General features: G+C 46.8%; 1 protein-coding gene across 33 annotated transcripts in view; it reads left to right on the plus strand.

Moving 5' to 3' along the window:
• MADD (MAP kinase activating death domain) overlaps window positions 1-21,225 on the plus strand; it is a 35,838-nt gene that overhangs the window by 516 nt on the left and 14,097 nt on the right. For 3 of the 33 annotated variants that reach the window (XM_081154042.1, XM_081154061.1, XM_081154049.1), the window contains exons 2-23: window positions 2,943-3,102; window positions 3,908-4,507; window positions 4,923-5,226; window positions 5,728-5,859; window positions 6,293-6,406; window positions 7,074-7,154; window positions 8,735-8,913; window positions 9,267-9,502; window positions 9,698-9,854; window positions 10,367-10,470; window positions 10,562-10,752; window positions 11,134-11,387; window positions 11,637-11,776; window positions 12,584-12,685; window positions 14,011-14,070; window positions 14,428-14,530; window positions 15,131-15,317; window positions 15,415-15,565; window positions 16,126-16,332; window positions 19,002-19,102; window positions 20,124-20,195; window positions 20,503-20,661. In XM_081154042.1, coding sequence (XP_081010168.1) covers window positions 3,041-3,102; window positions 3,908-4,507; window positions 4,923-5,226; window positions 5,728-5,859; window positions 6,293-6,406; window positions 7,074-7,154; window positions 8,735-8,913; window positions 9,267-9,502; window positions 9,698-9,854; window positions 10,367-10,470; window positions 10,562-10,752; window positions 11,134-11,387; window positions 11,637-11,776; window positions 12,584-12,685; window positions 14,011-14,070; window positions 14,428-14,530; window positions 15,131-15,317; window positions 15,415-15,565; window positions 16,126-16,332; window positions 19,002-19,102; window positions 20,124-20,195; window positions 20,503-20,661 — 3,696 coding nt within the window. In that variant the 5' untranslated portion in view covers window positions 2,943-3,040. Of the gene's footprint in view, window positions 1-480; window positions 529-2,942; window positions 3,103-3,907; window positions 4,508-4,922; window positions 5,227-5,727; window positions 5,860-6,292; window positions 6,407-7,073; window positions 7,155-8,734; window positions 8,914-9,266; window positions 9,503-9,697; window positions 9,855-10,366; window positions 10,471-10,561; window positions 10,753-11,133; window positions 11,388-11,636; window positions 11,777-12,583; window positions 12,686-14,010; window positions 14,071-14,427; window positions 14,531-15,130; window positions 15,318-15,414; window positions 15,566-16,125; window positions 16,333-17,976; window positions 18,031-19,001; window positions 19,103-20,123; window positions 20,208-20,502; window positions 20,662-21,225 lie in introns of those variants that run through there. The other 30 variants (XM_081154056.1, XM_081154045.1, XM_081154057.1 and 27 more) reach the window with 20 other exon arrangements.

Consider the following 21,225-nt stretch of genomic DNA (forward strand, 5'->3'; position numbering starts at 1 on the left):
TTGTGCGCCTTCTTTTTGGTTTGGGTTTGAATTTGAACCACGTTTGGTTCTTTTAAAAAAAAAATAAAAAAATAATTTTTTTAATTTGGAGTTTCAAAATTGGCTTGTGAAGAGAGTGGAGACACCGTTTAATCTTTCTTGCAACTGCTTCCCTCCGCATCCTCGTGCATCTCTAAATTCTTCCCCCCTTCTCTCCTCCCCTCCTCCCCAACACTGCCTATTGCCTGCCTTGTTGCTCCCTGTTCTCCCTGGTGCTGGACCAGTCTGTGTTGATGTGCTTGCAAGGTCACGGTCAGGGGAGGGGGAGGAGGTGAGAGAGCCTCTGGTGCTCACGTCAGCAAAAATGTCATATCGCTCTCCGGTTCCTGTGGTTTTACTATGAAATCCTGCCCCAAAAGAAGGACGAATCTAAAGGGTTGGTTAATGTGGTCATTTTCTGAAAAGACATCGATAACTTAAAGAAAGGTCTGTGGGTTCCAGATCTGCGCCTGGATGGAGTGGATGGTGATGTAAGACTTCGGCAGAGAGGTATGCATTTTGAGCTTGATGCCTTTGCAATATAGGACCTAGGAACCAGGGGCTGTGAGTTAGTAAATATGGTTGAGCAGGAGGCAGAGTCTGGGCTTGGGTGGATATGAAGACAGTGTGAGTTATAGGTGGTGGTAGAGGATTTGTGAGCAAGGGGGAGAATGGGATGAAAAGCTTTCGTTATCTCTGCAGTCTGAATAACCAAAAGCAGTGGCTGTCGATGAGATAGGAATTGTAGCTAAAAGATCTAAGGGTTCCTGTGGCTCTGGAGGGAGATGAGCACTGTAGAGCATGATAATGACTTGATTTTTAGCAAATGATTCTCAGTGGAGAGGGGCTGGGATCCCACTAAGGCTTGATGCCTAATAGATTAGTAGAAGATGCTTCAGGTGTGGTCTTTGAGATTTTGACGGGAAAGAGTTCCTGGTTTTTAATGTAAATATAGATTTCAAGGCTTAGCTTTGAGCTCTGGTCCTGTAAATTCTGTTTTATTTTAAGATACAGCAGGTCCTCAAATAATGCCTTTTTGTTCAACATCATTTAGTGATAACGTTGATGAGGTGCCTTGGAAACTTAACTCTTGTTTTTGTTAATTAGCCTATGGTAAAATTGGTTTCATTATATATTGTTTCACTTAGTTGCAGAATCTTGTGGCATTAAGTGAACACTTACTGTACTTTGGCTCTCACCCTAGGCATTGTCCACAGAATTCTTCATAGAATGAATTATGCTTTTATGCATCTCCCATTTCATTTCTCTGTTTCTCTCCCCTTCTCATTCTGGTTCGGAGGAGCTCAGTTCAGCTCTGTAACAGTGCCCCACCTTCCGCAGTATGCTCATGGCTCCATAACAGAGGAGAGAACCAGAGGACTTTCGGGGTGGCAGTGATGCCTAGAAATGAGTATATGGCATGCTTGGAAACTTGATATTGGTTGTGTGGAAAGGAGATAGCGCTAAACTCCAGAATTAGGACAAAGTGCAAACAAAAGACAGATGGAGGAGAAGATAACATAATAATTAGCAGGTGCTCTCAGTGGAAGAGGTGTCTCCAGATTCAAGGAGAGTGAATTGTTATGAGCCCTGACTGATTCTGGAGTAGCAGCTGCTAGCACTGTGAGGTCACCAAGCAGGGGAGGGGCTCTGTCTCTCCTATAAATAGTACTGGGAGCCAGAGTCACTATGGAGATTAAACTGAATCCTATTACCTGCTGGTCCTATATTGGGAGCAAGGGAAGGGAAGGAACAGTATTTTGAGGGTGTGAGAGGTATTGCAGATAGGTCTCTTTTATTATTAAGAAGGAAAAAAGATAGAACTTCTACTCGTTATCTGTATCAGACAGGGCCTTAAGCATACAGGAAGTGTGTATGCCTGTGTGTGGGGAGTGCATGAGCAGCCAAAAGGGGACTGGGGTGTGAGCGTGTGTGTAGTGTAATGGGATCCTCTGTGTGTGTTGTGAAAAAGGTCCTAGTGTGGCCATGTGCAGAGCACAGAGGTGGAATTCTGGAAGCACTGAGAATAATCTTGAGGTAGAGTGAAACATTTATTACAGAAATGTATGGAGACCCAGCAGGAAATGAATTATAATTAAGACCCTGTAAGCTTTTCCTAACCTTTCGACTATGGATTAGAAATTCCTTTGAGCATCTGTACTTGTTTTTGCAGAAATCCTGTTATTTTTGCATCTAATTCCTAGTCTTTATAAGATATAGAAGGACAAGGCCTCATCTGTGTGTATTGTATTACTGGTTCCAATCCTGGGACCAAAATAGAGGAGAAAGACTATGATTCAGCACCAAGGGCAGAGCTAGTAGCAGTAGCCACTGGGTTCCTTTTTTGCTTGAAGAGGGAAGAAAAATGGTTCAGATAAAGCAGTTGGAACGTAGATATTCTTCATTTGAGATTGCACAGGGTAGAGTAGCCAGCTTTTGTTATTGCCTGAGAGCGATTAACTATACAGTCTATATGCTAGTTTCACATCAAGCTGAATGCAGAATATTGGGACAGAATAAATTGGTTTCCATGTAGAGCTAGGAGCACAGATGAGTGCTGATTAGAGAGTCTGGTTTGACCCTGATCTCCCCTGGAGCAGAAAATGACTTAATTTTTGTTATCATAATGACTGAGTCCAGATTAGACTAACTGGGTCTGTTTTTCAGAAACAGAGCGCCAGGGGCAAGGCTGAGAATGAACTGGTTTGTAGGGATGGGGAGATGAGCCATTATTAATCCTTCTTCTCATTTGACTCTGAGCTCGTAAGCCTAGACCAAACTCTAGGCTGGGAAAAGTGTCAGGTTCTTCTATCTTTAGTACTGAATGGAAGACCTTCTGACCTGTGCCCTAGGCTGGGATGAAGCTGGCAGGGCTGGGTCCCTTCAGCACAGCAATGGATCTTATCAGTACTTTTTCCTATTAGACTTGGATTTTCAGATAATAACAGAATTCCTCCTGGGAACGCTGACTCCTTGCTTGGTGCCTTGAAGTTTCTCTGCGATGAACTAATGCATTGGAACCATGGTGCAAAAGAAGAAGTTCTGTCCTCGGTTACTTGATTATCTAGTGATCGTAGGCGCCAGGTAACCAAGAAGAGACTGATTTTTGTCTTGTCATCCGGGATAGCCACAAAATTATTACCCTCTTCATTTCCATGTTGATTTGCATATCGCACTCTTCCCCTATTATTTTACTCTGATGGGAGCATTGATGCCATTTGTGAAAACAACACAGTCAGGTGGATTGAGTGTAGTGGCCTGGAGGAACAGAGTTGGAACAAAACTTTTCTCTTAACTAGCATCTTTTTTTCTTTTTAAAATATGTTTTCATTGATTTTAGAGTGAGAGGAAGGGAGGGGGGAGGGAGAGAGAAATATCAATGTGAGAGAGAAACATCGATTGGTTGCCTCCCATACACACAACCCGCAACCTGGGCATGTACCCTGACTGGGAACTGAGCCAGTGACCTTTCGGTGCATGGGAGGATGCTTAACTAACTGAGCCACACTGGCCAGGGCTTAACTAGCATCCTCGTGTTCTTGATCAAATGTACTCTGTGTACCCCAGTTTCCTTGTCTCATAAAAAGGAAAAGTACACTATGCTCCTTCTCTACCTACATATGCTCCTTCATTAGCTAATGCACCTTGAAAAGGCGTGAATGGTCATTTTATTGTCGAAATTTTTCTCTCAGTTTAGCATAGGTGTCTTCATGACAGAGCAGGCCTCATGTAGCCTACCGGCTAAACACGGCAAGCAGCACCCATGTTTTCCAAGGTCCTGCAGTTAGTTACTTGATCCAAAATAGTAAAGTTTATTTGTTGACCGTGGTAAAATCTGATTGAGCATCCTATCCCTTCAGGTTGCTGAATTGGCCTTTATATTCTTCAGGCACCCAAGCAGTGACAGTGTGGCCCAGACTCCTGAACTGCTTCGGCGGTACCCATTAGAGGATCACGTTGAGTTTCCCCTGCCTCCAGATGTAGTGTTCTTCTGCCAGCCAGAAGGCTGTCTGAGTGTGCGGCAGCGACGCATGAGCCTGCGGGATGACACCTCTTTTGTCTTCACCCTCACCGACAAGGACACCGGAGTCACACGTTATGGCATCTGTGTTAACTTCTACCGCTCCTTCCAGAAGCGAATGCCTAAGGAAAAGGGGGAAGCTGGGGCAGGGTCCCGTGGGAAGGAAGGACCCCGGGCCACCTCTGCCTCAGAAGAGGTTGGCACTGAGAGCTCAGAGAGTGGCTCGTCCCTGCAGCCTCCCAGCACCGACTCCACCCCCGATGTGAACCAGTCTCCACGTGGTGGAAAACGCCGGGCCAAGGCAGGAAGCCGCTCCCGCAACAGTACTCTGACATCCCTCTGTGTGATCAGCCACTACCCCTTCTTCTCCACCTTCAGAGAATGTCTTTACACCCTCAAACGTCTGGTGGACTGCTGCAGTGAGCGACTGCTGGGCAAGAAGCTGGGTATCCCGCGAGGCATACAAAGGTACAGTTTGCTGCCGGTGCTCAGAAGAGGGGGGAGCAGTTAAGAGGTGAGGTATAATTGGTCTGTGAGGGGCACAGGAAATATTCTTTAAAGCCTGAAGTTCTTTGACCTATCTAAGCGTATTGTGTTAGTCCTTACTAAGCAAAAGACTGCTGCTGAGTTAGACCTCCTACCATAATTGTGTCTGGATCGATGGAGAGGAATTTGATGTTTCATGGTGGGCAGGACAATGAGTCCCGCCATGCGTACATTTTTATATTTGTTCTCACTCTTGTCCCTACCCTGTGGTCCTAGCTCAGCTCAGAGGTTGGGCTTTTCCCATTGTCATCATTATCCCCTCCATGGTTACACTGGGTTGCAGTGAGGCATCAGCTCCTGGTGCTGATGTGTCTGTTTCCTGCTCTGTCTCCCTCAGGGACACCATGTGGCGTATCTTCACTGGATCATTGCTGGTAGAGGAGAAGTCAAGTGCCCTTCTGCACGACCTTCGAGAGATTGAGGCCTGGATTTATCGATTGCTGCGTTCCCCAGTCCCCGTCTCTGGGCAGAAGCGAGTAGACATTGAGGTCCTGCCCCAGGAGCTCCAGCAAGCTCTAACCTTTGCCCTTCCAGACCCCTCTCGATTCACCCTGGTGGATTTCCCACTGCACCTTCCCTTGGAACTTCTGGGCGTGGATGCCTGCCTTCAGGTGCTAACCTGCATCCTGTTAGAGCACAAGGTGAGAGGGCCAGCTTTCTTGACCTTTCCAGAACTGCGAAATATGGTAAAGGCTAAACCATGTGCTCTTTGAGGACAGGGACTACACCTTTTTCATCTTTTTATCTTCAGGAGGTAATAGGATGCCAGGTATACAGCAGGTACTCGGTGGGTGTGGGTTGAATTAAGGTACTGGTATCATGTGGGATGTATTCAGAGGGCTTGCCACTCAGTTAAATTACCTTTAACTATACTGACCTAATTCTCTGGAAATATCAGTAGTTCTATTCCAATATTGGTCCCAAGGATTGGGGTGCAAGAACTAGGAACATAGGGAGTGATTTGAGGGAAGACTACCACAGTGCTTGGATCAGGAGGTGGCAGGGAGGGTGGGGTACAGAGCAGTGATAAATGTGGAAACGAAGCTCCTAGAGCAATAGGAAACAGATTCAGTTGGAGTGTTGGAAGCTGTTTTCTTGTCAACCTTATTTATGCTGTCGAGTGGTCCTATGACTTGTGGCAGGTGGTGCTACAGTCCCGAGACTACAATGCACTCTCCATGTCTGTGATGGCATTTGTGGCAATGATCTATCCCCTGGAGTATATGTTTCCTGTTATCCCACTGCTGCCCACCTGCATGGCATCGGCAGAGCAGGTGAGCTTCAGGGTGTCTTCTGTGTTTGTCATCTCTGTGTCCCAACTCTGCCCATCTCTGGAGTAGAAGGCTCAATGCACGAAGAAGTTGTAAAACAGTACTGATTCACAGTCCCTTATCACAGCTTGCTTGTCTGCAAAATCTGACCTGACTTGAATTGATCTGGTGGTAAAACCTGTGCTGTTTATGGTTTTTATTTATCATAGTTAATGTTAATGATTAGAGACTACTGGCTACACCACTGCAGGTATTACATAATATACAGAATACACACTGGTAGCTTTCTAAAATCTGAAAAATCCTAACTTTTGAAACACATTTACCTTCAAGGGTTTTGGAAAAGGGATTGTTTTCTTATCTAGGAAAATCCTGACTGGATAAGTGATCGACACAGGCTTGGTTTTGTTTCTTACCCTCTTTTTCCTTTCCTCAGCTGCTCTTGGCTCCAACCCCGTACATCATTGGGGTCCCTGCCAGCTTCTTCCTCTACAAACTGGACTTCAAAATGCCTGATGACGTATGGCTGGTGGATCTGGACAGTAGTAGGGTGAGGCTCTTGGCTAAGGCATTGTAGGGTCTACAACAGGGTGGTGTCCTGTTTTTCTAGATTATTCCCCGGAAGATCCTGAGGTGGTGAGTGATTTCTATTGTGTGACTCACTGAAACAATTTTTTTTTTTTTAATCCTGCTTTATTGGGTTAATAGACACTTTTTAGGACTCAAAGAATTACAAAATTTAGAATTAAGTGCTCCCCCGCATCTCAGAGCAGGAGGGCAGCTGTGGTTACATATGGTGTGGGTCAGCTAATGGTTTTCTTGGGGTATAGTTTCTAGTAAGAAGCTGCCTTTCAGTATAGACTTTTAAAAATGTATATTAACATCCTGTAGTGTGAATATAAAGTTCGGTAGGAAGCCCTTCTGCGTGTTCACTGTAAAAACTTTAGAAAATACAAATAAGTATAAAGAAGTAAATAAAAACCATAGTCCTGTTATCTAAAGATAGTCACCAGTAACATTTAGATATGTTTCTTTTCAGGTGTGTGTGTATATCATATACATGTGTATGTGTATGTCTCATGTACGTTGGTGTATATTCACATATATATGATAATATTGTATATACAACTTCCTGTTCTTTTCACTTACCCTTATGTAAGAGAACCTCCTAAGCAATTAATTCTAGGGCCATGCCTTTTATCTTTTCTCTGGTGCAGGTGATCGCCCCCACTAATGCAGAAGTGTTACCTGTCCTGCCAGAACCAGAATCACTAGAGTTGAAAAAACATTTAAAGCAGGTAGGTCACGAATGAAAAAAGGAAGGGGAGCAGTGGCTGCTGCAGGACCGCTATAGGCAGACAGCTGTCATAGGAGCCATCTTCCTTTCAGACGTCAAGCAGAGTAGATATTCTTCACCTTGGGCAGGCTTAAGAGGAGGTTTATCCCATTTCTGGTGGGCAGGGTGAACCTCAAAAAGGGCTCCTCAGCTTCTTTTTAATTTGTTGTATTCCTTCCCACCCTCGGATGCTTATAATGCCGTATAAAACAACCCTTCCCTTTCCGTATCTTGTCACTTCTATTCTTTTTTCTTTTTTAACGCTCACCCAAGGATATGTTTTTTTATTGATTTTAGAAAGAGAGAGACAGAGAGAGAAGCATTGATCAGTTGTCTCCTGTACACACCTCGACCAGGTATCGAACCTGCAACCTAGGTGTGTGCCCTGATCGGGAATCGATCCCACTGCCTTCTGATGTACAGGAAGACGCTCCAACCAACCGAGCCACCCAGCCAGGGCACATCTGCGATTCTTTATGGCTTTGGATTGTCTCTCAGACTTATAAGGAGGAAGTTAGGACAAAATGGCTTCTTTAATGTTTTCCTCTTAAATTGATCCCTATGTCCCTATAGAATCCTTTCTTCAATAATTCCTTTCTTTGAGTAATCCCTTAAACGCATTTTTCATTGATTGACTTTCTTCTTCTGCATGCTGAACACAGTATCTGAAGGTAAAACCTGACAAGGCCCATTCCTCTGCCTGCTGTGTGTGTTATGTAGGATCAGTAGATAGCTGTCTTTTTAGGAATCCCTGCTAAAGAGTCCCTGAAGGGTCTTTAGGACTCTCTCTCTAGTCGTTGTCTGTGTTGCTTAGCAGTACCTCTAGATGATACCTGCTTGGATTTAAATGGGTAGCCTGGTGAGGGTTGCAAGTTCAGAAAGTTCTTTAGCTATATTCCTTTGCTGTGTTTTTATTCTCGATGATTGCTGTAGTACGCGTAATGAGATGGAGAGGTTGATGTGTGGAACTGGACTTTAAATGTCTGTAGGAGCGAAGATCCTTGAACTCATAGATCCTGTATTCCTACCTCTGCTACTCAAAATGTGGCCCATGGACCAGCAGCACTAGCCTCACCTGGGCTTGGTAGAAGTGCAGAATCACCCCAGACCTATTGAATCAGAATCTGCATTTTAACAATATCACCTAGTGAAATCTATGCTCATTAATAATTTAGAAGCTCTCTGATCTAGACCAGTGGTTTCAAACTGCCTTATGGAGTCTCTAAGGGGTTGGTTTAGGTTGCGAGCACCAGACACGTGAGGCTCTGGGTTCCTGTGTCCTTCAGTTGTTTATATTCCCACTTAGATTTCCATTGAAAAACAAGATTTCATAGCTAAAATAAATTTGAAAGTTATTGCCCTGAATTTGATCAAGGTGCCTTGAGCCAGGTTGGCTTATGCTGGAGATTTGTATAATTCACATTATTTTCTAAAGGTAAACTATTTGGGTTCTTATTTCAAATATGAAGGCTGTTTCCTAGGAGATGAGATTGGCCAGCTGCCCAGGATTCTGCCTTCAATGAGGAATTTCTTGTTCCACAGGCCCTCGCCAGCATGAGCCTCAACACCCAGCCAATCCTCAATCTGGAAAAATTCCACGAGGGCCAGGAGATCCCCCTTCTCTTTGGACGGCCTTCTAATGACCTGCAGTCCACACCTTCCACTGAATTCAATCCACTCATCTATGGCAACGATGTGGATTCTGTAGATGTCGCAACCAGGTACCAAACAGATTAGATGATCATGAGCTCTTATACTGGTGTCTGGTTACACAGTGACCTTGGGGCAGACTACTCCCTTGAGCCAGAGTTTCTTTGTATATAAAATATGTGTCACATTGGGTAATATTTGTCACCTTAGTAAAAGCAAAGAGGAGAAATGGTTCATCATACTGTCAGGCATTTTAGGCCTTGAATGAAGAAGAGGATTGATGATTCTTTAAGATATCTCTCCCCTTGATGTTGGAAGCCTATTAACTGATGGCTTTGGGAAGTGGTCTGAGACTTTGGATCATAGGAATCGTCACCCTGCAGGGTGTGGGACTCGGATTATCTCGCCTCCCCTTCTTCCCCAGAGTGGCCATGGTCCGTTTCTTCAACTCCCCCAACGTGCTGCAGGGCTTTCAGATGCACACACGTACCCTGCGTCTCTTCCCTCGGCCTGTGGTAGCTTTTCAAGCTGGCTCCTTCCTAGCCTCACGTCCCCGGCAGACTCCTTTTGCTGAGAAATTGGCCAGGACTCAGGCTGTGGAGTACTTTGGGGAATGGATCCTTAACCCTACCAACTATGCCTTTCAGCGAATTCACAACAGTGAGTCGGTCTACCGTCTGGGCTGCCCCACCTGCGGCCTTGGTCCTCCGATGGCTCTTCCCTTTGCTGTCTCCCTTTCTGATCTTTGGCCTGCCCCTTCCATTCCTATTTTGCTTTAGATTTGTTCCTACCTTTTATGTTTTTCCTGCCTTTTTCCCCTTGTTGCTAAGTCTGTTCTTTTTCCTCTTTGTGTAGACATGTTTGATCCGGCCCTAATTGGTGACAAGCCGAAGTGGTACGCTCATCAGCTGCAGCCCATCCACTACCGCGTCTACGATAGCAATTCCCAGCTGGCTGAGGCGCTGAGTGTGCCACCGGAGCGTGACTCCGACTCTGACCCTACTGATGACAGGTGAGCAGTCCCTTATGGCGGCAGGACAGTTGTTAAGGTCAAGAGGCTCTCACTGGCCCTTATGTAGCACCATGGCAAAATCTCGTAGAGGTAAGACAGCAGCATTTGAAGCCTTGGGTTATATTTTGGTTGATTTTTTAAAAAATATATTTTTATTGATTTGAGAGAGAGAGGAAGAGAGAGGGAGAGAGACATAGAACCAATGAGAGAGAAACATCAACATAGATTAGCTGCCTCCTGCCCGCCCCCTGCTGGTGATCAGACCCACAGCCAGGGCAGGTGCCCTGACCGGGAATTGACCCGGTGACTTACTGGTGCGTGGGTCAATGTTCAACCACTGAGCAACACTGGCCGGGCTTGATTGTTTTGTGTTAGAGTCCTTATTTTATATTGTTCCCTGGCCTTGAGTTAAGGGTGCTCCTCTTTGTATTTTTCCTTATGCCAATGGTTGACTCTTTTCCCTGTGCCTTCTTTCTGTTTTGTTCGTTATTTGTATGCCTTTCCCTCTTCAGTGGCAGTGATAGTATGGATTATGATGACTCCAGCTCTTCTTACTCCTCCCTGGGTGACTTTGTTAGCGAAATGATGAAGTGTGACATTAATGGTGATACTCCTAGTAAGTATAGTTGGGGCACTTGGGCAGCTCTGGGCAGGGTTTGGGTTCTTGGATGGTGTGGTCTGTACCTGCCACCCTTGGGTTTTGGCAGATGTGGATCCTCTGACACACGCGGCGCTGGGGGATGCCAGTGAGGTGAAGATTGATGAGCTGCAGAGCCAGAAGGATGCAGAGGAACCTGGCCCTGACAGCGAGAACTCTCAGGAACACGCCCCACAGCGCTCTAGCTCTAGCACCACGGCCAGCAGTAGCCCCAGCACCATCATCCACGGAGCCAGTTCTGTACGTGAGGACTTGGGGTGGATAAGCGAGGACTGCTGGGATGTGGGCCTCACCTATCTTAGGACCTGGGGTGGAGCTATTAATTTAATTTGCTCCTTTCTTCACTGTCTTCCTGTTTTCCTCTCTGTAGGTCCTGTAGCTTAGAGCCTGTAAGATATGGTTTTGACCCCAGAAGGAGGTCACTGGGCTTTGTTCAGGGATTAGCTCAGATACCCCTTGCATAGTTTGTGGGGACAGAGAACAGGGGTGTCACAGAGATCTTTTCTCACACATTTCTTAGGATGGGAATCTGACAGGCCTGGCTTGGCCCTGCCAAACTGAGACTATGGGGAAGCATCACTGGGCACCAGGTGACTACTTTTCATTTGATCTGGCCTGTAGGAACCTGCTAACTCAACAGAGATGGATGATAAAGCAGCAGTAGGTGCCTCTAAGCCCCTCCCTCCTGTGCCTCCCAGCCTCGGCAAATCGAATGTGGACAGGCGTCAGACAGAAACTGGAGAGGGGTCAGTGCGCCGGCGAACCTATGACAACCCATACTTCGAGCCCCAATATGGGTTTCCCCCTGAGGATGATGATGATGACCAGGGGGAAAGTTACACTCCCCGAATCAGCCAGCAGGGCAGTGGCAATCGGTGAGAGCCTGGGGGTTCCTCACAGATGGGTCACTGAAGGACCTCACTGCATTCGACCCTGGGCGAGGGTTAATCAGCCTGAGAAGTCTGAGTGCTCTCCGGGTTCTGCCATCCCCAGAGGGTGGTGCTCCGATCCAGCCATTTAGGAATCATGGGAAGGGAATGGTGACTGCAAGTGTAGCATCAGGCCCACACGCCCAAGATTAGGTACCCCTGCCTGGAGCTCATAGGTGCCACTGTGCATTCAAGGGCTCAAAAGCTGCTGCGGCCCAACAGCTTGAAACTGGCAAGCGACTCAGACGCAGAGTCAGACTCCCGAGCGAGCTCTCCCACCTCCACCATCTCCAACAACAGCACCGAGAGCTTCGGGGGCATCATGTCTTTTGCCAGTAAGTGCTCTCAGCTCTCTCATGCCTCTGCCCCATTTTCTCCCCAGTGGGGCCTGGCCATGGCTGATGTTGCTTAGAACTTCAGATGCAGGTCTGGGTTGGCATTAGCAAGTCCCAATTCAGGTCGTTTGGTGATACTCTGTAAGGTATTTTTAGGAGAGGTCAGTAAAGAACAGGGACAGATTAATCATTATACGTGGAGGTTTCAATCTATTTCAGGTAAGATAGCGGACCAACTGAAAAATAATCATGTTAAAACTCATACACTTGTATATATATTTTGTGGAAATATTCTGGTCAGATTTAACTTGGGTGTATATCTAATATCTTCTTTGGTGAAGGACTTTTTCATGAACATGCTTTGAAATCTATGAGGTTGCCTTTCCTGCATAGAAAATATTTCCAGAAGTGAGTGGTGGCGTCAGGGAAAGAGTGAAGTCACACTCGGAACCAGAGAAGGCCAACATAGGGGATACTTGTGATTGTGAGTTTTTTGAGAAGCCAGGAAGGGGCAGCACCAACTTCAGACCAGAAGCGCATTAACTGTTGGCTTTTGTGCCAAATTAGCAGCTGATGAGAGACTTGGATATTGTCATGGGAGGAGTCAGAGCAAGTTATTATTGGGTTTTGAGCAATCTCGGCAGCAATGCCTTTGTTTGCTCTAAGTTAGCCTTGGTCCTTTCTAAGATGGAGCAGTCACTGGGATGCTAGGAAAGGAGGAAGGTGGAGATGATGTTAGTCCGTGGAGCATGACGCTTTGAGTCTGTATCCCCCTAACTCGTTGCTCTCACACCCTCCCCTTGCCAGGCAGCCTGTATCGGAACCACAGTACAAGCTTCAGTCTTTCAAACCTCACGCTGCCCACCAAAGGTGCCCGGGAGAAGACCACACCCTTCCCCAGTCTGAAAGGTAACTGCAGCCCTCGTTTCGCTAAACCAGGATCCTCTGAGAACTGCTTCAGGCCTATGAGTGCTTGTCAGGAGCCCTGTGTATGATGAATCATTTGGTCCAGTTGTTGCCCCTCATGTTGCTTCTCATGGCTTTCACCGCACATCGTGGGCCCTTGCTGGTTTTCAGGTGGAGACTGTCTTCGTAGCTAAAAAGAAGGCCATGTGTTATCATTTAGGATAATGGCAGCTGTGGGATGACTGCTGCTTCCAGGGGAAACATTCGTCAGAGGTACATAGGGATCAGCCAGTGCCAGCAGTTACTTGCTAGGGTGCTACTGTGTGAGCTCAAGACAAACTCCATCCCAGAGAGACTGCCTACCAGGGATTGTTGTGGAGAGCCTGGCACTGTGGATTTATTTTATTTTTATGTTTTGAGCCTGGCAGTGTTTTTAGAGTCAAAAAGCCTCTCACTTTGGCTTCATGTCAACTTAGGGCCTATGAGTGGGCCAGGTGATACTGGCTGGCTTCTAGGGGCAGCTGAGACATCATTTGGTTTTCATTAGTGATCTCTGACAAGTCAGAGGGCTCTTCTGAATTTACTCTGACTTTTACTTGTTTCCTCTGGACATTGTGCTGATGTTTAATCACAGTAGAAAGCACAGTGAGAAGCAGCTCTGTGTATTTTTTAACTGACCTCCCTTCCCAGTGACTGAAATGTTAGCAATATAAGGAATGCTTTTTGGGTAGGGAATGGGAACATAGGATAGATGGGCAAAAGGACATCAGAGCTAGTGGTGCAGGGAACTAATGAGTGAATTTAGCCAAGCTCTGTAGGTGAGGGATGGAAAGGTGTTGGCAGCACAGGCTTTCATTTGATTCAGTTGAAGAAGAGAGCGATGGAGACGCTTTCATTGCATGCCGGTGCTTCACTTCATTTGCTGCACCTGTCACTCCCATCCTTACTCTTTCACCCCACTTCCCATGACAGCATCTGCAAGGTGGGTCTCTGCCCTCTGCAGACCTGCAGGCCCTCTGGACCCCTGTGCTAGATGTTTCATGAAAACCAGTGGTCCCTCTTCCATGCATGTGCCTGTTTAGTACCCGAAGGCTCCTTGTGTCATTTACCCTGCCCTGGCTTTGAGAGGTCATAGTCTTAGGAATGGTCTTTCCTAGAGCTTGGTTGTCTCCTGGTCACTGGCTTCCAGCTCTCAGGTGCCCGAGAACCCAGGTTCCGTGCACCAAGTTTTGGGAGAATGATCCGTTTATTTGACTTGCAGCTCCATTGAGGGTGATAGGGGTTGTGGTATCGTGGCGCACCTACTAATTGTGTATTTTGTGTCCCAGTATTTGGGCTAAATACTCTAATGGAGATTGTTACTGAAGCCGGCCCCGGGAGTGGTGAAGGTGGGTCTTGCCCGTGAGCTGTGCATGATTGTTTTTTTCCTAGCATCTTCTGTGCCTGCCTGAGGCCATCCTCCTCATGGAGCAAGCAGCATCACATGATGACCTGCCTTGCTCTGTCCCCCGTGACGCCCGTGCTTGTCCCTGGGCGTGCTGCTGGTGCATGTGGAGTGGCCTGAGTCTCCATCCCCACCTCCTCCACATTGCCATGGCTGGTTTCTACCCCTGTGTGACGCCCTGGTGCCATCCTCACCCAGCCCTTCTGGAGAATGGGTGTGGAACATGGCTGCCCAGGGCTCTGCTGACATTAGCTACCGGACTACAATAGTGATATCTCTCATTCCACCTTCCTGGCTGTAGGAAACAGGAGGGCCTTGGTGGACCAGAAGTCATCTGTCATCAAACACAGCCCAACAGTGAAGAGAGAACCTCCATCACCCCAGGGCCGATCCAGCAATTCTAGGTAATAAATGGCAGAGCCATTGAAAAGTTCTTGGATAGAGGTAGCAATTCCTGTACCAAACTTGATGGATGCTCATGAGTGGGAGAGAAGCTCTCAGTTGGGTAGATGAAATCATGTGTGTATTGTTGTTTTTAAATATGTCTTTATTGATTTCAGAGAGAGGAAGGGAGAGGGAGAGAGAGAAACATTAATGATGAGAGAGTCATTGATTGGCTGCCTCCTGCATGTCCCCTCCTGGGGATTGAGCCCGCAACCCAGGCATGTGCCCTGACCTGGAATTGAACCGCGATTTTCTGGATCATAGGTCAGTGCTCAACCGCTGAGCCTTGCTGACTGGGGTGAAATCAGTTCTTGCTAGCACTTCTCATTCTGACTAAATCTCCATGCAACAATAATAGTTCATGGTGCTGAGGAGAGTGAGACCTCAGTGGTGGGTACTTGGGCAAACCAGGCTCTGGAGAGGTGGGGGATGCCTTGGACTTGGACATCTGGACACTTGGCTTTGTGTTTTGCCCCTGGAGGCAGACATCTAGTCTGGTGAAAGGGCGGATGCTCTGCAAAGAAGCTCATGACCACAGAAGTGGTATGTGGCACCCACAGTGAGAACCAGCAGTTCTTGAAGGAGGTGGTGCACAGTGTGCTGGATGGCCAGGGAGTCGGCTGGCTCAACATGAAGAAGGTGCGACGGCTACTGGAGAGTGAGCAGCTGCGGGTCTTTGTCCTGAGCAAGCTGAACCGCACAGTGCAGTCAGAGGACGATGCCCGGCAGGACCTTATCCCAGATGTGGTCAGTGCTTGGGGTTGGGAGTTGGAATCAACTGGGAAGAGGGATGTGGACACCAAAGGCGATTTTGCCAACTCTAGCCCCTGGATTATTGTTGCAGGAGATCAGTCGAAAGGTGTACAAGGGAATGTTAGACCTGCTCAAGTGCACAGTGCTCAGCCTGGAGCAGTCCTATGCCCATTCAGGTCTGGGCGGCATGGCCAGCATCTTTGGGCTTTTGGAGATCGCTCAGACCCACTACTATAGCAAAGGTAGGGGTTGTACCAGTGGGGCAGTGTGCCGTCCAGACTCTCCCACTTGTCTCCGAAGAAAATAAACTTGTCCCTTGACAGAGTCCCAGTGCCAAGCCATTTCCCATCAGGCTTTGGGGTTTTATTTTCTAGGGCATGTTTATTTGTAGTGGGTGTCTTTCTGTCATGAAAAATCAAATGTCAGTTTTTCCTTCCTGCTACTTCTTCCATTCCACATCCTGTTGTATTCTTGCCTTTCTCACCTCATTTCCATACCTTGATTCTCACTCACTATCTCTTTTTTTTTTAAAACAAACAAACAAACATGTTTTTATTGATTTCAGTGAGAGGAAGGGAGAGGGGGAGAGAGATAGAAACATCAATGATGAGAGAGAGTCATTGATCAGCTGCTTCCTGCATGCCCCTTACTAGGGATTGAGCCCGCAACCCGGCATGTGCCCTGATCGTTAACTGAGCTGTGGTCTCTTGGTTCATGGGTTGATGCTCAACCACTGAGCCACACCGGCTGGGCTCACTCACTACTACCTTTGACCACTTCTTATATTTGGTCTTTTCCTCAGAACCAGACAAACGTAAGAGAAGTCCAACAGAAAGCATAAATACACCAGTTGGCAAGGATCCTGGCCTGGCTGGTCGTGGGGACCCAAAGGCTACAGCACAGCTGAGAGTTCCCCAGCTGGGGCCTCGGGCACCAAGTGCTACAGGAAAGGGTCCTAAGGAACTGGACACCAGAAGTTTAAAGGAAGAGAATTTTGTAGCATCTATTGGTATGTATCACTGTGTTTGGTGTGTTGGAGGGTTTCTGGCTTAAATATCCCTCCCTCCTTTCAGTTCATCCAGAATCCTGCCTTTCTCTTTCCCATGCTTTGCTTTCTAGAAAGGGAGATAGATCTGTGTTCATTTCTAATGGTACTTCTCTGTATTTCTCTGTCCCTTATGCTTCATTTGCAGCCACCCCACCCACATCTTAACATGGAAGATTTTCTTAGGAGGCCCAGTGAGGCCTACTGCAGGGAGTCTGAGCTGTGCTCTGGTCCCTCTTTTTGTTTATTTCTGGATTTCCTCATGGAGTGGAGAGCTCCTGGAAACTATAAGGAAGTTTATAGGTGCATCTTTAAGCTATAAAATTATGATCATCTGTGTCTATAAAGCCAGTTTTCCCCTGTCCAACCATTACTCTGCCCTCAAATTTGCTCCTCTGGGGTGTGTCCAGCAATCTCATTGTCCTGGGTTCTGGACCTCAGGGTATAGATTTCTGAGTCAGCTTTTCTTTAAAACGTTTCTTACCAGAGCTTGTTTACATTTGGCATTTCTCCATTCCCTCTAAGACTGAGCCTAGTGAGCTTTCTGGATGTCACCTCAGTTTGACTCACCCCTATGTGACCTTGAGTCACCTAGGTTGTATCTTTCTTTTTCTGGTTCTAGGTTCTTGGGCAATATGCTTCTAACTGATGCTTCTTTGCCACAACTATTAACAGTTGCCTTATGCTCTCATAAATGATCATGAGGAACCAGTTTCCTTTTCAGGGGCAGTCAGCCCTGCCTTTCTCCTGCCCGAAGTGATGTTCCAGGAAAAGTAATGACCTGCCCACAACCAGGAACGTGACTTTGGGCAAATTGTTCCCCCTCTCAGGGTCTCTCTCTCCTCATCTGGGAAATAAGGGGGCTGGACTAAGTGGACTCTACAGTTCTTCCAGGAAAAGAATCGCTGTGCTCGCTCTTCTCTTTTCTTTACCCTACTAAGATGCTATTCTTGACATTTAATATTCTCTATGACCTCTGCTGGAATCCCAGATAACTGGCTAGAAATGGGTTTCTCATCATCAGGGCAGGTACTGATTCTGAGGGTGAGTTGGGGTTTGTGGTAGCAACAAGGAGGGATGCACACTGCCTGCATGAGTAACCTCTGTCTACTCCAGGGAATTGAACAGATTGGTGCTCCTGCTTCTGAAATCCCTTTGGCTTCTTGAGGTGATCATCTATCTTATCTGGAGTCTTCAAAAATTGGTTTTGCCAGCTCATTCGGCAGAGAGGGTGTGGTGTGATAGAAGTTTAAACTGATCCTAAGTCACATGATCTTGAGGGACTGCTCCAGCCTCTTTAGGGTCAGTTTCCTCTGGCCAAAACCAAGGAGCTTGGGGAAAGGCTCTTCAAGCTCTTAATGTTCTGCAGGGTTTTTACCGCCGCATTGAGGTTAGGGTTAGACATTTGGAGTCTTTGTTTCTTGAGTGGGGAGGAAGGCAGTAGATCTCTTTTTAATCCCCCAAAATGAAGATCTCTTTTTATCTCTTGATTTGTAGTCTTATGCCCGAGACCGAATCAACTTGGGTGGGTGGGTTTCCATTTCGTCCGCCTGACCAGCCTCTGACTCTCTCTGTCTTTCTCTCCTGCTTACATTGCATCTGGGGTAGAATTGTGGAACAAGCACCAGGAAGTGAAAAAGCAAAAAGCTATGGAAAAACAGAGTAAGGAACAAATGCCCCTTCCCATTCCCAAGTCTCCCATACCTGCCAACTCCCCAGGCCCAGTTGGGGCAGGCTCCCTTTGTCAGCCCCACCCCAAATTTGCTCTAGGGGGGTATTTGGAAGGACAGCAGGTAGGTGGTATGTGATTCAGGTATGTGGCTCATAGGCTGCTTCTTCCCCTCCCCTCCCAGCGCTCCGGCTGTAATTGAGGCGTCTACTGAGTAAAGTCCCTCTGAACTTGGTTCGTTATTGCTTCAGAGTCGGTGGGGAGAACGCTTGCCTATTTCAGGGCCCCTCATTGGCTGATATCTCCCTCACCCATTAGAAGGCCTGTGGGCACAGTTGGCAGAGATGGTTGCTGTCCCTCCGTGTTGAGTCTGTAGCTTCCCAACTCTCTCTGGTGGCTTGCCTAGGCACGCTTTCTTGCTTTCTGTCATTCTGTCCTTCTGCCATATCATGGTGGGTGGGTGGGGGCAAAGGGATTGGATTTTATCTCAAATGTGGAGGTTGTAGGGTGGGGGTAAACAGTGTCCATGGATACAGCTGGTGTTTCTTTCTCTCATCGGGCCCATCCTTTTCTCGCCCCTTTAGACATGTTTGTTTGGGAAGCACTGAGTGACCTGGAGACCCTCGGATGGTTTCAGGCCCCAGTGAAGCTCTAACTGAGTGCAGTGGAATGTGGTTTAGATGTTTGTTTGTGGAGCTTCGCTGTTTTAGGGTGATGTGCTCAGAATGGTCTCAGGTTGAGAAGATGGCTGCAGAGCCCCTTGAGGCCAGGTCTCATTTTCCTACTTGGTTCTTAAGGTGTCTGGAGACTGCTTCTTCCAGTGGGGCCAGAGGGGGCAGTCCCTGGGAAGGTGACTGGGACGTGCTGACCAGGTCTGGGTCCCGGCCATGCTGTTGTCCCACTCCCTTCCCCAGCCTGCCCCCAGCCTTTGTGTGCTGAGTAACAGAAGTCTTCCCCTACTCAGGGCCTGAAGCAATCAAACCCGTCTTTGACCTTGGTGAGACAGAGGAGAAGAAGTCCCAGATCAGCGCAGATAGCGGTGTGAGTCTGACATCCGGTTCCCAGGTTTGTGACCCTTGTTGATAATTGTGAGTGTTAAATGTGCTATCTCAGGATACTTCCCCTTTTTTTCTTTTTTAAACTATATCTTTATTGATCTCAGAGAGAGGAAGGAAAAGGGGGAGAGAGAGATAGAAACATCACTGATGAGAGAGTCATCATTGATCGGCTCCCTCCTGCATGCCCCGGACTGGGGATTGAGCCCTCACCCCGGGCATGTGCCCTGACTAGGAATCGAATTGCGATCTCCTGGATCCTAAGTCGATGCTCAACCGCTGAGCCACGCCCGGCCAGGCCAGAATACTTCTTTAAGTAAAAAACAAACAAACACAAAAAACAAGAAACCTTAAACCAACATAAATATTCAATAATAGGGGAATGATGAAACAAGTATAATATACCCGTATAATACAATATTATATTAAGATCCGTTAACTACATATATATATATGTATTTTTTTAAATTCTCACCCAAGGATATGTTTATTGATTTTTAAAGAGAGGGGAAGGGAAACAGAGAGAGAGAAACACTGATGTGGGAAAGAAACATCCATCGGCTGCCTCCCATATGCCCCCTCACCAGGAATCGAACCTGCAACCCTTTGGTGCACAGGACGACTGTGCCAACCAACTGAGCCACCTGGCCAGGGCTCCATTAACTATATTTTTTAAAACATAGTAACATGAGAAAATGTTGATGAAGCTATATACAGTATGGTTCCAATTCTGTTTTAAAAATGTATACAGAAAAGTTTGAGAGGAAATATGCTAACGGCTTAACAGCGATTAATGTAGGCAGTTGGTTCCCGGCTTATTTTGTTCCCTTACTCTTTCATGTATTTTCATAGCGAGCATGCGTTTCTTTAGTGTTTATTATTCTTATTACGTACGTCATGGATATTTTATATTCAGAAACCAGTGATGGTAGAAGGAGGGGCATGAGGAGAAGAGGAAGATACAGTATTTCTCAGGGAGACAGAGTATCGGACCCCTCCCCTCGTGCCTGAGGCCCCGTGTCTTGTTTCAGAGGACCGACCCAGACTCTGCCGTCAGCGTGAGCCCGGCTGTCATGATCCGAAGCTCCAGTCAGGACTCTGAAGTTAGCACCGTGGTAGGGGAACACCACACTGGCATCTTGGTGGGCGGGGGGCTCCTCTGGAGGCTGTGCTTAGTCTCAGGTCAGCTCGACTCTCACAGAGGAGATGCTTACCTGTCACAGGTCTGTGTCCGTGGGATCAGACCCTGAGATTTCACCTAGGGCTTCTCCTCGGGTAAAGAAGGTACTTCCAGAGGCTCTGGCTCACCTTGAAATGGGATACTTCTTTATGCAGCAGAGAGCTCTCGCAGCTTGGCATTTCTGGGACCTACCCTAGGGAATATCCCTTACTACCTTGTTTCCTTTCCAGGTGAGTAATAGTTCTGGAGAGACCCTTGGAGCAGACAGTGACTTGAGCAGCAATGCAGGCGATGGACCAGGTGTCGAGGGAAGCACTCACTTGACAAGCTCTCGGGGCACTTTGTCCGATAGTGAAATTGAGACCAACTCTGCCACCAGTGCTATCTTTGTAAGCTTTATTTACTAACAAAAGGAGACCTTTTTTTTTTTTTTTTAATGGGGGGGGGGCGCGGATAGAAAAGAATAAAAATTCAGGAAGCAATTAGAAGTAAAAGAGGAAGTAAGGAGTGGATAGCCTCATATTTGGTTTTAAATAAATGTTTCTCAAAGCTTTTTAAACAGTCATTTGACTCCATGGTCTGGGTCTTTTAGAACCCTCTCCTGAATCACTGATGAGTTAGATGAAGGCCTTGAATCCTGTGTAGCAATAACCGCCGTATTTAAAATAGACAAAGTGACACCTTAGTAGCAATGTCAGGGCAGTTACAGCTCTCATCTGGTACCAGTCTACCTTTTATTCTTGTCACTGCTCTATTTACATAGCACCTTAAAATGGCACTTCTTTTAGTATTTTCTAACAGTTGTTCAAAGTTTTTATTCATTAATAAACATCTGTTAAGTGATTTACTAAATGCCAGATTCTGTACTGAAGAAACAGATAAATAAGGCATGATTTTTACTCTCAAGAAATTTGCAGTTTGGTGTATTGCTGTGACTAATCTCTCCTGACAGG

This window comes from Miniopterus schreibersii (assembly GCF_964146895.1).
Source record: "Miniopterus schreibersii genome assembly, chromosome: 12".
Taxonomy (NCBI): Eukaryota; Metazoa; Chordata; class Mammalia; order Chiroptera; family Miniopteridae; genus Miniopterus; species Miniopterus schreibersii.